Here is a 16,606-nt window from a genome sequence, read left to right on the forward strand (position 1 = left end):
TATATATGTGTGTGTGTGTATATATATATATATATATATATATATATATATATATATATATATATATATATATATATATATATATATATATATATATATATATATTTCTAGCAGCCTTGATATCTCCATGCTCGTAGCTCATTGGCTGACAACGACCTGCTGTGAAATTGCATAATGAGCGGGATATCAACTTGACTGCGGGCTTCTTCAGGGCATGCGCGATTGTAGTTGGTTATTTAAAGTTCTGGAGCAGTCTTATAGTGAAGTGAGTTTTTATAGGCAGGCCGAACCATGATAACTGTGGTGTTCACCAGCCTTTTAGCAGGACTGCTGGCGCTCCTCTTCTACCAGAGGATGGCGTATCCCTTTTTGTGGGTGGATTTGATGTATTACTTCAAACTTCGGGGGTACAGGAAGACGTTAGAGGCTCGTATGCGGAAAGGAGTCGTCACGTACCTCGACTGTTTTCTTTACCAGGCAAAGACGAACCCTAACAAACCCTTCATCATCTTCGAAAACCAGACTTTGACGTATCAGGTCGTGGACAGGAGAAGTAACAAGTTTGCCAACGTGTTCAGGACGGAGGGGTCCCTGAAACAAGGAGACATTGTTGCTCTGGGGATGTTCAACGAACCGGATTTTATCTGTGTGTGGCTGGGACTATGTAAACTGGGCTGTGAGGTCGCCTTTCTCAACGTTAACATTAAAGCCAAGTCTCTGCTTCACTGCCTCCAGAGTTGTGGAGCCAAGACGCTTGTTGTTGGCGCAGGTATTGCACTTTTCTCTCATGTGTTTTGCTTAGTTTTGGCATTTACTTAAACTGTATCAATCCTCCCCACAAGCTCCAGTCCGACCACAGAGCCTCTCTGAGCTAGTCCATAAATGAAGAGGCTGCTGTGATAAAACACACAGGAGGCTTTAAAACACTGGCAAAGCTGGATAAAGTCTATATTGAGCTTTCCCCCTCTGATTCAGTGTTTTCAGCTTTTGAGCAGCTCGTTATTCTGGTTATTGGCAGTACAAACGCACAATGTGTGTTAATTCAATAGATGTTCACTTGTTTTTTGTTTTTTTTTGTTGTTTTTTGTTTTTTGCCCAATAGGCCTTTTAATTCCAAAACCGGAAGTTTGCTCATCACCTCGACCAATGGGAATACATTTTAATCAGCAGAAAAAGCTTTCTCGCTGATCTTTTTCTACCTACCCATAGCAAAAAGTAGTATACTTGAAGTTCATTTTATTAAGTATGCTTGAGTATACTAGAAATACTAGAAAGTATACTAATTTAATACTTCTTCGGACTAAATTGGAACATTTTAAGTTTATAAAAGTATACTTTAAGTACACTTTATGAGGTCATTTTAAGTTTACAGCAGTTCACTTTCAAGTATACAACAAGTCATCTATATACTACTAGTGTACTAAATATATACTTAAAGACCACATTGTAGTTTCTAAACATGGAATTTTATAACAGGAATAATACCTTAAAACAAATGTGTGTATTAAAAGATGTTTTTACTGTGCTAAAGTAAATGTAAGCACAAGTCAATGACCTCACCTTATTTCATGCTTAGATCAAGACATAATAAGTACTACTATTTGTAATTTGGCAAGTTCTACTCAGACCTTCATCATTTATCACCACACATGCTAACAACTTACCAGACGGGAAGTCTCTCCTGGAAAACACCCCTTCACTCACGGTGCCAACATTTTTATCATCTTTGTTAAGTCGACACAATTTAACCACAGAACAAGGATGTCTTATTCATCTTATTCACAGCCACATTCACGAACCATAATTACACCAACAACAGAATACCCAAGAGTCTTTGTGCCACAGTCCACAAGGGGCGTTACAGTATACTAAAGTACAAGTATAAGCTTTAGTATTAAAGTATAAGTGTAAGTCTAAGTATTAATGTACTTAGTCTTAGACTATTCTTTATATTTTTAAGTATAAGCTAAGTATACTTTAATATACTTACAAGATACAAGAGTATTTACCTTTGCCACTTTATCACAACAGGTGGAATAAAGAGAAAATAAATCTTGTTCCAGGAGACATGAGCTATGTTTCCATAAAGTATATTTATGCACATTTTAAAGAGTATTGCATTAGAACTTATATGGAAACATGGCTATAGTTTTGATAGCTGATTCCACAGCTTCCTGCAGTTCTTGGCTGTTGGGCAGAGTTCAGGATTCCTTTGCTGATAAATGAGGATAAGTAATTTGGTCTGCATGTGTCAGGACAAAGACTAGTGTATTGGAAAAGCCTATTACAAAACACCGTCTTTTACAAGCAGTACATTAACTTTTCCTTGGACCTTTGATAAAGGGTAGGACCGCATTCTAGATTAAGTACTGATGAACTCAAGAAATTTAGTAAATCTTTATTACCGAATATCATGATGGTTGAGTTGAAAAAAGAACTGTTTTAATGAAGTTTATAGCAATGCTATGTAATGGCTTTCTGTGTATTTGATTCAAATTATACGTGCTAGTCATTGAATAAATACTTGCTGGCTTATTGCAGCCATTACGTATACAGTCCCCTCCAAAACTATTGGAACAGTGAGGCCAATTCCCTTATTTTGGCTGTACGCTGAAAACATTGGGGTGAGATTAGCATTTCAGCTTCTATTTCCAGGTATTTACATCCAGATCTGTTACAAAACTTAGAAGATAGCATCATTTGTAATGAAAAACCTCATTTTTAGGTGAGAAAACATTAAGGAAACAGGTAGACTTAAATAGATTGCAGTAAATGATACTTAATATTTAGTTGCAAATCCTTTGCTTGCAATAACTAGATCAAGCCTGTAACCCACTGACATCACCAAACCTTTTCATTCTTCTTTTGTGAAGCTTTTCTGGGCTTTCACCACAGCTTCTTTCATTTGTTGTTTCTTTCCAGGGGATTTTTCCCTTCAGTCTACTCTTTAGCAGGTAAAATGCATGCTCAATAGGGTTTAGGTCTGAAGACTGACTTGTCTAGTCTAGAGCCTACCACTTCTTTCTCCTGATGAGCTGGTCTCGCTCTTCCAGTAGTTTTGGAGGGGACTGTATAGTTTCTGTTTAAATGTGGGTTAACCTGCTAAAACTAGGTAATGACTTGTTTCCATTACCCCTTTTCTTTGTGCAAGTTGTGTAATATATATGACTGAAAACAGGGACAATTGTAAGTGGCCTAGCAGTGATATTGTTACAGTGGATACTTAGATATATTTTATTTCATGGTGTCCCTTACACTCAGTGTCTACAGAACAATGTTTGAGTGCTGCTTGAACAGACAAATGAAAAGGTACTTTAACCCTATCATTCTTAAAGGTACATTATGTAGTTTTAGGGAATAATTGTTAAGATCTTTATTGACTATTTTGTTTAAGCATAAAAAACTAAATGAGCAAACTCTTTGTTTTCATGACCAAATACATTTGATAAACAAACTGACCTCAAATGTCCACATAATTTATACGGTTTTACTTTGTTTATATGTGGTGGACCCTGCCACCTTTCTAGCTTCAAACAGTGTTCTGGGACCTTATTCTTCTCTGAGAACAGCTTGTTTAATCAATTACGGAAAAAGTATATATTTCTGAGTTTGTATTATTACCTCATTTTAATCCTTCTCCAAAACTACACCGTGCCTCTTAAACTGTAACTGTTACACATGTAATAGGATTGCACCTGACAAAATGGTGAAAATTAGCATGTCCACCTAGGTGTAGTGTTTTTCATTACAGCCAATTGGAGCTGGAGCGGATAACCACCTGTTACCACTCCAGAGTCATTTGACCTGGGAATCATTGCCAACTGTACCCTTTCTACTGTAGGATAAAAGCCAACTGCTGGCAGATGTTATTGGGGTTTTTTGTCCATTGGGAATGGGGTATTAGATGTAACAGCAATGAAGGCTTTGTTGCTTTTTTGGCTATGGTTTGTTGTATGTAGTTCTTTTTACCGATTGGTAGATATCGTAGTTATTTTGCTGTAACGGTTAACAGTTCCTGTAATCATTTTTTACAGCTCAAGACCAAATCAGCATTGAAACTGTCCGTCAGAATGAAGCTTGTAAAATGGGGATCTTAAACTTGAGAACTTGAAAACCCCCTGAATTTTAAGCAAATCTCATTTTACTGTATCTAAATGTTACCCACTTAACTTCACCTAATACTGTGGGAGCTTTTTATATCAACTCCCACAAGCTTAACACAAGCTTTCTGCATTAGTTTTCACTTCTCAATTGCAATGACTGACATGATATTATTCCAGCAAGGTCAAGGGGTTATCTGGAGATTGCAGCTGTTGTAACATCAGTATCTGTCCTTTTCTGTGGAGTAAAAGTTAACATTTTTCAAGTAGGGCCATCCAGATGGAAGTTTCCTAATGCTATCAGCTATACTGACAGTTAGAGATCAAAGTACCATGCCATGACCTCTCTTATCAATAAGCACCTCTGTGTTGGAACAATTGGTGCCCTGAATCATGATCATATTGACTTCTTACCTAAATCATTTCAGTATCATGGTCTGTAAATGATAATGGAAGTTGTTATGACCCCAACCACACACACACACACACACACACACACCGATATATATATATATATATATATATATATATATATATATATATATGTATGTATGTATGTATGTATGTATATATGTATATATATATATATATATATATATATATATATATATATATATATATATATATATATATATATATATATATATATATATACACACACACACACACACACACACACACACACACACACACACACACACACACACACACACACACACAAATCTGTAAGGGAGGACAAAATAGCGGGAACACTTTAGAGTACAATTCAGTCTGATACAACATCACAGCCTCTAACAGAATTTTAGAGTGGACTGAACTGCTGTTTGTATGTTCTTGTTTATCTGCTTTCATTCTGTCGGATGAAGCAGCAGTTAGATAGATAACCTATTGTGTCTATTTTTCTCCAGAGTTGGTGCAATTGGTGGAGGAAGTGCTACCTGATCTTAAGGACAACATGACTGTGTGGGTGGTGGACCACACATCACCCTCTGAAGATTTCAGCAGTTTATTAGATAAGCTGGAACACATGTCTGGAGAACCCCTGAGTGACCCCCCTAAAGTTGACATCATGTCCAACTTTGTCTTTATTTTTACTTCAGGCACTACAGGTACTGCACGATCATTATATTCTTTAGTTATAACATAACTTACAGCTGGCCAGCCACCTCAAAATGCACAACAAATCACATGAAAATGATGTATGATTTATTGGATTGATAAAAACAAGTCCTACTATGGTCGTGCAACAATGAAACACAAAGCGGGAGCTCCTGATACATAGGGAGTAAGTATGAATGACCCTGAACGTACTCAGAATGTTTTGTGTACTTATGTTTCAAAACGGTAACTTAGCTATTTGGCCAACAAGGGCAGAAAGTCCCTGTGCTCAGAAAAAAGTGGACACTATTTAGTTGACATTCTGGAGATTGAACAATCCCTCTCTGCAGATGGAGTTTGCCCAGTTGTCATGGAATTATACATTAAACAAATAATCAAATGAGAACAAGCAGTGCGTATACCTCCGCCAAGTTCCAACAGTCCACTTTAATTCAATCAGAATAATCCAATTTCAAATTAAACTTATTTAAATCAGCGAGATCTGGATTTTTATTTGGATCTGCATCAAGTTGTTCCTACTCATAGTTTCCAGATACCTACATGTGCCTGGTTTCATTTATCAAGATCCATGCGTTATTCCCTGAGAAATTAGTGAAAATGTGAAAAATTTCACAATGTCTCTCACAGAAACGGAGAAGAGACTACAGGATTCGTCCCTTTACCAGATCCAACTTGAAACAATACCTGCTGTACATTGGTAGTTTAACATTGTCATTGCTAGCATGCTGGCATACTGGCATTTATCTCAAAGCAACATTGTTTTAAAATACAGCCTCACAAAGCTGCTGACATTGCTAAACTTGTTTTGAATTCCAAAGCTGTCCAATCTTACATTAATTATGTGGTAAAAAAAGTCTGAAGGAACAATTTCGAATGTACTTTTCTAACAAAGCGCTTAAAATGGATGAAGACAAAGGTAAAATAGGTATAAAGGTATAATATAGTCTAGCATATACCACGATCAGTCATGTCCTTGTTAGGAACACTTAATTGTACTTTGGCTACACTTACACAGTATGAAATGCAGCAAAATTGTTCAAAATACAATTTGTGCTTTCAGAACAGTAATGGAATAACTAAACCTGTATAGAGATTCAAATGTCATAGAATCACCAGCAGAATTTAAACCTCACATGTACAGCATGTGGACCATTTCCAGTTTGTGTGCCATTCTCTTCTAGGTCTTTCCAAGGCAGCCCGTGTAGGTCATCTTAAAGCCATTATGAGTATGGCCTTCTTGCAAATGTGTGGAGCCACATCTGATGACATCATCTACATCACTCTTCCTCTTTACCACATGTCTGCTTCCCTGTTAGGGATTGGAGGATGCATTCACTTAGGTAAGATGTCCCTAGCTGTGCAGTCAATTTAAACTTGGCCTTTATAGTACACTTTTCAAGGGCACTCACTTTACTACAATAGAGTGGACTGGCAATAACGTGTTTTTGTTGGTTAATGAAGGAGTTAGCATTGTCCTGGTTCCCTGGACAAAACCTATGGGATAATCTTACACATGAATTTTTCAGCCTCAGAGATTGTCACTTGTAATCAGCGTTTTTGTGCAACTTGGGAAAGGGACTGAGAAAATATGTTCATGGAAGGTTATCCTTTGAGACTCATGGTAAATGTTTTGAAAGGGTCTATTTTAATCCAAACTAAGATCTTTTCCCACTAAGTCAACTAAACTGCAACAGAAAAACTACAGAATATTGTTAGTTTCTCCCAAGTAATACTTTTGGTTATCACATCCCAGAAATCACATGTGTCATTGATAAAATCAGGCCTAACTGCAACATTGCAAAACAGAGTCCAGAGTTTGTGCCTGCATCTTTCTTTCAAAAATGACTGTTATCTATAGTAGTTGGCTTGACATCACCTTGCTGTGCCCACAGAATAAATACAACTGAGACTGTGGCAGCATGACAAACATGCTACTTATTTTCAGTCTATTACAAGGTCCAAGGCAAATGTTGGAGTAAACTCTCATTATGACGGATATCCTTTTATAAGCCTACAAGGAATTTTCACTTCCTCACATGCAAGGAGACAGTCAAAGGAAATTTCTCACCATTTGCTTTGTTAGCCATGTAGTATGTATTTTGAAATTTTTTTTTTAGTAGTACATTGTCTTACCCTTCTTCCTGTTTGCCTTGCCATCCTGTTCTTTGGATCACAGGTGCAACATGTGTGTTAAAAAAGAAGTTTTCTGCCAGTCAGTTTTGGAAGGACTGTGTGAAACACAATGTGACTGTGGTTCAATACATCGGAGAGCTCTGTCGATACCTGGTTAACCATCCCACAGTAAGACCGAAAGCACTGACTAAACACCAGTGAGATTCTTCATCTCCTGTCATGTAATTTAACATGTCTGTGTAAGGTTACTGTTCTGGACATTTTCTACATCACAAGAGTAGCCTACTCTCTACACTACTGGGCAGTGTCAGGGAGAAATAATCCCATTTTTTGATCATCCCTTAGCAGATGTACTCATGAGCTTTACCTCTAATGTTTAAAACCGGTAAACCACTGATCTATTGACTGAACATTTGGCAGAATATTCACACATTAGCAGTTAGCAGTTTCCTGCTGCAGTGATGACAGAAAGAGAGCCTTTGGTCAGATAAAACTAATTTAGCTGTTAGAAGCAGTTTGCATAGTTACGCTAAACATTTTCTGGATCTGTCTATGTACACAGAGAAGCATGCAACATAAATCTTGTTATTTGACTCTGGACAAGCCAGTGTGTAAGCATATTTCCCGAAGGTCAGACTTGTCCTTGAAAAAGTGACAGTGATTTTTAATGAAGTCTTATTTTGCCTCCAGGTTCCAGAGGAGAAAGCTCACAGAGTTCGGCTGGCAGCAGGAAGTGGTCTCAGGTCAGATGTTTGGATGGAGTTCGTCAAACGGTTTGGAAAGGTCAAGATCAGAGAGGGTTACGGCTTGACTGAGGCCAGCATCGGCTTCCTCAACTACACTGATGAGGTTGGGGCAATTGGTCGGGCGAGCTATTTCAACAAGGTAAAAAGTGTTCAGTAATGTTTCCTTCAAACCACTCTGCGTTTATTTATATTTTGAATTTTTGGAGATACAGCATATGAGTGTTTAAATCACTCCTTTGTAATACTGTAAACACTTTTTTCCTACTTTCAAAATTTGCTCTTCAAAAACAGAAAACAAAAAGAGAATCTCCAACAGACCTTGTGGTAATTCAGTTCACATCGACATTAAGTGCAGCTTGTGGAGAGAATTATCTGGCAGCTCAACTTTGAAGCTCAACTTGACATAATCTTAAAGGTGTCCATGTATACAATTATTGTATAGATGCCTTTCAGAGCAGTCATGGACACCTTTAAGAAGTATACACAGGGTTTACTATATGTAAATATATGTTGATGATAATGTGGTCGACATCTTCATGTCAAAATACGACATCTTGGATACACTTTCCATCAACTCTGACTGCATGTGACCACTAAGCATCACAGTTAGTCCACCTCTCCTCGTCCCACTTTAGTCTCAGAACATGGTCCACCTGTTCTGCCTGTCAATTGCAACAGCTTGATCTGAGATGTTGATTGTTTGCCTGTGACCGGACATCGGCCAGAAGCAGCCTTAAACCAAACTGGATTAGTATGACTTTTTTTCCGACTCTCTTCCTCTCTTGTTTGTTTCAAACGACCAGGTTGGATGGTCAAAAGACACCATGGGCCATGATGGTCTGAAAGTCTGCTGATATTAATTCAAAACATCTGCTTTCTTCTCCAATAGCAAACAGTTTTTCTGCCACAGGCAGTTTTGTTTCAGCAATAAAGTGGAAAAAATTGTGTTAAAATAGAATCATTTGGATGAGCTACCGGATACTGAATCTTCATGCACCATTGTTTTTTACAATGATCTGATAGTTTTATTTGCTGAAATACTTCAATGGCAATATAACACTGTTAGACAAATGCTAATTGCTAAAGCAGTGGCTCATCAAGTAACAGTTACTGTCATGTCCTCTCTTTCAGCTTTCCATGCCCTTTCAGCTACTGAGATATGATCCACAAACATATGAGCCAGTCCGAACAGCCTCTGGAAGATGCATACAAGCACAAATAGGTAAATATATGACATGACAAGTCTTTCAAGTGAAAGTCGTCAAGTCTAATACAGAAGTTTGCATTAGTGCTTGGAAATATTCACATTGAGGGAGGGTGAAAAGGGGGGAAATGGAATGTGTGTATAATGTGTGTATAATGTGTGTTCCTTCTTTGGAACTTTTCTTAATTAAGGCCCTAGTTAACCAGTTCAGTCCAGACAAACGATTCCCCCTTGCATGTCACCATTGTTGTTTATGTTTTGGCATTTGCTGCGCTTTCCCGTTCCGGTTTTAAATGATTTAGATTGGTTAAAACAGCCCTCCCGTTTTACGTTACATCGCCACCTATTGCTGTGGCATATGTATTACATGTATATCGCATCACTTGGTGGTGGATTTACGGTTTCTTGTGTACAGAGTTATTTTATTATGCCCCTCGTGTGGACGCGAGTTTTTTATTTAACAAAACCTCAGTTGCAAAATTAACCGGGCTGGTGTGGACGGCTCTTAAGACTGTATGTACATAAAGAGTCATAAAATCTGTTGCCTGGCTCATGGAATGGCTTATGTGTCTACTAACTAACTTCATCCTGTCTCTGAGCACAGGAGAGGCAGGGATCCTTGTCGCTCCTCTCACAGCTATGAACCAGTTCCTAGGCTATGCAGGGAACAACATCCTGTCTGAGAAGAAGCTGCTCAGGAATGTTTTCAAAGCTGGTGATGTCTATTTCAACACCGGAGACCTCCTGCTCCATGATTACAGGGACTTTCTTTACTTCCGTGACCGCATAGGAGACACCTTCAGGTACGTAAACTTGTGACTTTTGCCAGTCGTCTGCACAAGTAGCATTTGAAAAAAAAGAAAACACAATATGTGGCATTGTTGGTTCTGTGGTGCACCACCATAAATTGGTCAATGTGTGGGAAACACTGCATAAATAGGCAACTGTTGGTTAACAACACCAACCGAACCAGCTTTAAAATTCTGAGATGTCAATATTTGTTCACAAATAGTCTCTGATGGCCAAAAATAACAAATGTTATTGCAGGCTAACTGTATCTAACCTTGTGTCCTACAGGTGGAAGGGAGAGAATGTTTCTACCACAGAGGTGTCAGATGTTTTAGGTCTTCTTGATTTTATCCAGGAGGCCAACGTCTATGGAGTCACCATACCAGGTCTGTGGAATCTAAGTGTTGCACTGTGATTAAGGGTTGGATCAGATTGCTTTGAATATGTAGTCAATGACTGAATACAAATTACATGCCATTTTTGTAATTTTTAAAGCATTTCAGCATTTAAAGTTGGTCAAATCAAATCACCCTCACAGAAACAGCACAGGCATAAACTACAAGTGTGCTGTGTTCACATATTGTATTGTTTCTTTAGATTTGTATTTTAGGCATAACATGAAATAAGATGAGATATATTTGGGCAACAGGGGTGCATACAGCTACATTCAGCTAAAAAACTGTATGTAGCTGACAAGACAGTACAGAGTAGAAAGTCCAGTTGTGTCTGCATTAACACAGTGAAACACAAACACAGCAGTAAGTTACATAGACAAAAATGAACAGATTTGAAATACTGCATATGCCTGGGAAGATTATAAATAAAAGGAGTAAGTGATTAATAATGAGGTAGTAATCGGAAAAAATGTAAAATCACACTTGTCCAACAAATGGCTGTATGTCATGTTTTACACTTTGAGTACCAGCAGCTGTGTCCACTTTTCAGCTTTATTGATGTTACACTGCAGGCCCTCAATCGTCACTATATCATAGACATATCAAAGCAAGATAATGGAGGCATTATGGTTACTTTGCTATTTTTTATTGTGACATAGTGACCTTTTTCATTTTGTATATGCAGGATATGAAGGTCGAGCAGGTATGGCTGCTATTGTCTTAAAACCGGCTCACAAATTAAATGGGACAAAACTCTACAACCATGTAGTAAAAACACTTCCTGCATATGCCTGGCCATGGTTTCTCAGAATACAGGTAAGTCTTTCAGATATTCATTACTTTAAGTACATGTTTTTAAGTGTCAAGTAAAATTGCTTGTTTGTATCCCTATCTGTGTTTACAGACCTCTCTGGATGTGACCGAGACCTTCAAGCAACAGAAGGTGAAACTGGTCCACGAGGGTTTTAATCCGGACGTCACCAATGATCCACTGTATTTCTTAGATGTCTCTAAGAAGGACTATGTTCTCCTGACTTTAACTCTATATCAAGACATTGTGTCTGGAAAGACACATTTATGAACAGTTAAAGGCAGAATGAGTCTAATGTTCTAAACACAACATTCCAAGCCCTCCCTCCTTCTGGACTCCTGGACTTGTTGTGCATGATCTGGTACCTAGTTGCTACATTTTTACAGAATCCTGCCTTTATACCCTGTGCAATGTTATTGGCTGGGCGGGCTATACACCCACTTACCTAAGGTTGATGTCCAGAAGCGTCCTGAATCGAGTAAAATAAAATAAAAAATACATGCAGAGGACTGGGTCTCTGTAGATGCACCCCGCAGCACAGTGCTAGTGGTTCATACGTGATGATTGAATCCATGTTGTGGCCACATTTCCATTTTTCTGTATTTAATCCTGGATTTTTGATCAGTTACCACAGTGAGGAGTATAATTTAAAAATGTTGGGATTTTTAAATTGCAACCCTTAAAACTGCCTTCTCTTCCCTTATTCCCAGTTTGCATACATGTATGTCAATGAATTGTGAACATTTAACCAACATTTTCCTCAGATTGTTGAATAATATCTATCTGTCCGAAGAGGTAACATTGTCCTGTATTTCACACTGAAAGAAGTCGAAATGTAACTGTGGAGCAGAAAAAAGTTTTTCCTGCTTTCTTAATCTGTTAAACATTCACCTACACTCAGTGTATACGGTGTGTGCAAGCACACTGCATATAACTGTGACATTTCTTTTTTACACTTTTTAGTTTATTGTTTTACAAACATTGAAAGGGAATTAGAATTTTTAATAATTTGACAACTCTTAATTTTTCACTGTAAAATTAGTTACCGTAGCTTTTAATAACTTTAATCTTATCTTATTAATATTAAAGCCAAGTTTTTATTTCAGATGTTCCCTGTTTTGTATGTAAGTATATTTAATCATCTTTTTGTAAGAAGCCTTCCTGTGTCCTTGCTGTATGATTACATGTTATCTTGGCATGAATAAGGTATCATTTATTACACAAGTATGTCCATTTTCACAGCACTTATCAATCAGTACAACAACAGGATCTTTTACAACAGTTTGTGATAACATTGTTAGTATGCTTTTCAACAAATCACCTGAATCGGGTGTTTTTCAGCTTGAGGACAGAAAATTCTATAGGACAAAACTGATGCAGATCTACACTCTTCATATATTATATTGTTATATAATTTAATTGCATCAGATGTTCTGTCAATGAAATTTGTAAACTGTGGTTTTGTTGTCCTGTTCTGTGAGAGGGATCCCTGTTCTGTTGCTCTTCCTGAGGTTTTGTCTATCTTTTTCCCTTGTTAAAAGGTTTATTTTTTTCTCATCATAGCAAGTTTTTCCTCACTCTTAGGACTGAGGATGCTGTTCACTGTACAGATTGTAAAGCCCAGTGAGGTGATTGTGATTTTGGGCTATATGAATAAAATTGATTTGATTTAGATTTAGAATGCTGGGAGATTTAACGCCTTTTTTAACTTAAGTTTTGACTGTACTGTGTCATCAAAGTCAAAGTGGACAAAGAGGAGGCAAACAGCTTACAGTCAGCCATTTTTGTACTACAAAGCAGGGTTTTAAAGTAAGTAAGTAATTCTTGGTTATATTTGGGAGCTTTGACAGTGGTTCACTTAGCGGGGTACATATGCTTGAGGTAACAGAACAACACATATAAAAGCACTGCCTTCCGTTCTGAGGCCCCCTACAGTCGCCGTCTTCTTCCAGTTTGCACTAAGCAGTGTCAAATGCATTAAATTGTGCTTTTTATACCAGTTATCATCTTACAAGAGACAGACTGAAGCACCGAAGCCTTGTACTTGTTTTAACATATGAAAGTACTTTATATATTTATTTTTTTATTTGTTCCCAAGTCTGTTTTTGTCAGCTGTCCTACAGTGTTGCTTTTAGCCTGGACTGTGTGTTTGACTGGTATTTGTCTGACATTATAGTTTGTTCTTCTTTATGAAATATTGCGCTCTGCTTTCGTTCGTCTTGTCCATGTTTGTGATTGATCTGTCACAAACACCTCCCCTTTTATGTGAATGCACTTATGGCCAATTTTGGAAAACCTTGGTTGACTTATCAAGTTGATAACCAATTTTATGTGACTGTGAAGCCAGACAATGAAAAAACATCCTGGCTATGTTGAACCTGTTTTGTAGTACAGGCCTGAGGCATACATGATTCAGGTTGAACTGAGTTTGAAATTAATTGTATAATGAATCTCAAGGTGGCAGTTGCCAAAGTCATTCTCCAAATGCCACACCCCTGAAAGCATATCTGAAATGGAACATGCTGTAGACTTCTAATACACAGCGGCTACAAGAGCTATACATTCGACTCACCTGTACAGTCACATGAAAAAGTTTGGGCATCCCAGGCAATTGCCATTATTTTCATTTATAAATCCATCAAATAACTGATGGACACAGTGATATTTGTGAAACAAGGTTTATTGGATTAACAGAGAATGTGCAATATGCATCAAAATTAAATTAAACTAAACTAAACAGGTGCATTAACATAAATATTTAGTAGAGCCTCCAAAAATAACAGCTTCTCGGCGGTTCCTATAGCCTCTCATGAGTGTCTGGATTCTGGAGGAAGGTATTTTGGACCATTCCTCCTGACAAAACATCTCCAGTTCAGTAAGGTTTAATGGTTGTCAAGCATGGACAGCCCACTTCAAATCATCCCACAGATTTTCAGTGATATTAAGGTCTGGGGACTGGGATGGCCAGATTTTGAGCAGTGTTTTGGGTTGTTGTCTTGTTGAAATATCCAGCCGTAACTTCAACTTTGTGGCTGATTCTTGATCATTATTCTTGAGGATTTGTTGTAGGTCTTTGGAGGTGGTCTGTGGGTTGATATCTTTCATCGTCTGCCCTTTCTGGCCCTAACAAGAACTGTGCCTGTGGTCATCCATTTCCTCACTATGTTCCTCACAGTGGAAACTGACACCTGAAATCTCGGAGATAGCTTTTTGTAGCCTTCCCCTATACCATAAAGTTGAAAAATCAAAAAACAGGTTTTGAGGTCATTTGAGAGTTGTTCTGAGGCTGGCACGTTGCCACTCTTCAGAGGACAGCCAAAGAGAAGAACAACTTGCAATTGGACACCTTAAATACCGTTTCTCATGATTGGATGCATCTGTTATGGCTTAATGAGCTCACCAAACCAATTTTGTCTTGCAATTAATCAGGGCTAAGTAGTTACAGGTATTCAAATCAACAGAATGACAAGGGTGCCCTAATTTCTGCACAGCCTATTTTTCATGTCTAATTTCATGTCATTCGTTTGATATTGCTACACTAATAATCTTTGTCTGGAAAATACCCAGTACTCAGCTTTTATTAGAAGATGAATGGTATGCCACAGTGAACATTTTCTGTGAAGACTGAGTAAATAATTATGCAGCCTCAGAGGGGTGCCTAAACTTTTTTATACCACTGTTATAGGGATATAAATATATACCAATTTATTGCAACGTTATTGCAAAAAAAAAAAAAAAAAAAAAAAAACCTTGTGGGACTGTGACGATATCTACAAACCTTTTGTGATTATTTTGCTGATAAAGTTTGTGAACCTTGCAAGGCAAATCAGTATGAAAGCATATTTCTTGTGTCTCCTTGTCATTGTATGGTCATACTGCTCAAGAAGAGAGACTTGCCTTAAAACCCGCCACACTCCACCACTGATTGGTTTGCTTCGTTGGTTTCATTCTCAATGCTTTACTCAAACTGTTAGCTTACACAGACGCTCCAGTAATGTCTGTTTTCAGCAGTCTTTGAGCTGTAATACCACTCTGGCTTCTCCACTCATTCTGTGGAGTTGCCTTCTTCTGCAAGAGTGTCTCTAGGCTATTTAGGTGGAGCAAGCAGGCCAGCTCTCCACTAGGCTGTCCTGTCAGCTTCATCTAATGAACCCAAAGACACTGTAACTGTGACAGCCAGGTGGTCAAATCTACCTCTCTAAATCTGCTGCATATGATCCACTGCTGGCTGTTTGTTTTTACAAAGCAACCACAAAAACAACACAATATCAACCGACAACTACTGAACATACAGTTAGAGATTTCTGTGGCCCTGGTCATCTGCTGGACAACAAGAGGGAGGAGACTGGTGGGACTGTGGATTCTTGGCTGTCCTCCCGAGTCACACCCCTTGGGTGTCCTGGTAGTCCTGCTGAACGACCAGAGGGAGGAGGGAGGGATTGCTTCAAGCTGTTGGCTGCATTGTTTTGCAATTGTACATAGTCCAGTGGCTACTTTTTACACATGCAGGTCATGGCCAGCTACTCTGTATTATACTATAGAAGGAAAGCAGAAGGACCTCAAGTAAAAAGCAAAACTAAATAATATATGAATAATAAATACTGTATGCATCACATTTATTATTAAAAGACATTGTTCAAGTCCTTTCTTTATTATTTTTTTTTAAACATCTAGGTAATTATTGTGCCATGGATTATAGAAGTTATATAAGTGATGATAATGTACCTTGGGTTTTTGGCATCAGTATAGCCCTAATGGTAAAATATGTACAAAGCATATAATATACTTCAATTTAATCGATAATTTCACACTCATATAAGTATGAGCATTTCTGTATTTGTGCTTCTAATTCATGTAAGCTCTAAAAAATAATGCACAAGTAAATGCAGAATGATTTGTCTCTGAAAATTTATAGCGGTGCCTCTTAATTTTATCACATCAACATCAGCCTATGTTGTGGATTTATACCTCATGATTCTCATTTGCTCTGACATGCACTGTGAGCTGTAAGGTCTTATATAGACAGGTGTGTGCCTTTCCTTATCAAGTCCAATCAGTTTAATATATATATATATATATATATATATATATATATATATATATATATATATATATATATATATATATATATATATACATACACACATATATATACATATATACATATGTAAATAAATTATATATATAAATATATATAAATCATATATATATAAATATATAAAAAATATATATATATATAAAAAATATATAGAAATAAATATATATGTATATATATATAAATAAATATATATGTATATATATATATATAT

General features: G+C 37.4%; 1 protein-coding gene across 1 annotated transcript; it reads left to right on the forward strand.

The window, feature by feature from the left end:
* Nucleotides 1-127: 127 nt before the first annotated feature.
* Nucleotides 128-15,215, forward strand: LOC119029962 (long-chain fatty acid transport protein 6). Its single transcript, XM_037117230.1, has 10 exons — nucleotides 128-769; nucleotides 5,009-5,209; nucleotides 6,401-6,559; nucleotides 7,396-7,520; nucleotides 8,043-8,237; nucleotides 9,230-9,320; nucleotides 9,907-10,105; nucleotides 10,380-10,477; nucleotides 11,172-11,302; nucleotides 11,391-15,215. The coding sequence occupies exons 1-10, from the start codon at nucleotides 292-294 to the stop codon at nucleotides 11,565-11,567; spliced, it is 1,854 nt and encodes a 617-aa protein (XP_036973125.1). The 5' UTR covers nucleotides 128-291; the 3' UTR covers nucleotides 11,568-15,215.
* The last annotated feature ends 1,391 nt before the right edge of the window (nucleotides 15,216-16,606 follow it).

Source organism: Acanthopagrus latus, chromosome 12 (assembly GCF_904848185.1).
Source record: "Acanthopagrus latus isolate v.2019 chromosome 12, fAcaLat1.1, whole genome shotgun sequence".
Taxonomy (NCBI): Eukaryota; Metazoa; Chordata; class Actinopteri; order Spariformes; family Sparidae; genus Acanthopagrus; species Acanthopagrus latus.

Excerpts from the sequence above, each read along its gene's own strand:
- LOC119029962 (XM_037117230.1), top strand. The coding sequence starts at position 292 with ATGATAACTGTGGTGTTCACCAGCCTTTTAGCAGGACTGCTGGCGCTC. Across the intron at positions 6,560-7,395 it reads TGGAGGATGCATTCACTTAG|GTGCAACATGTGTGTTAAAA; the intron begins GTAAGATGTCCC and ends TTTGGATCACAG. Across the intron at positions 8,238-9,229 it reads GGGCGAGCTATTTCAACAAG|CTTTCCATGCCCTTTCAGCT; the intron begins GTAAAAAGTGTT and ends CCTCTCTTTCAG.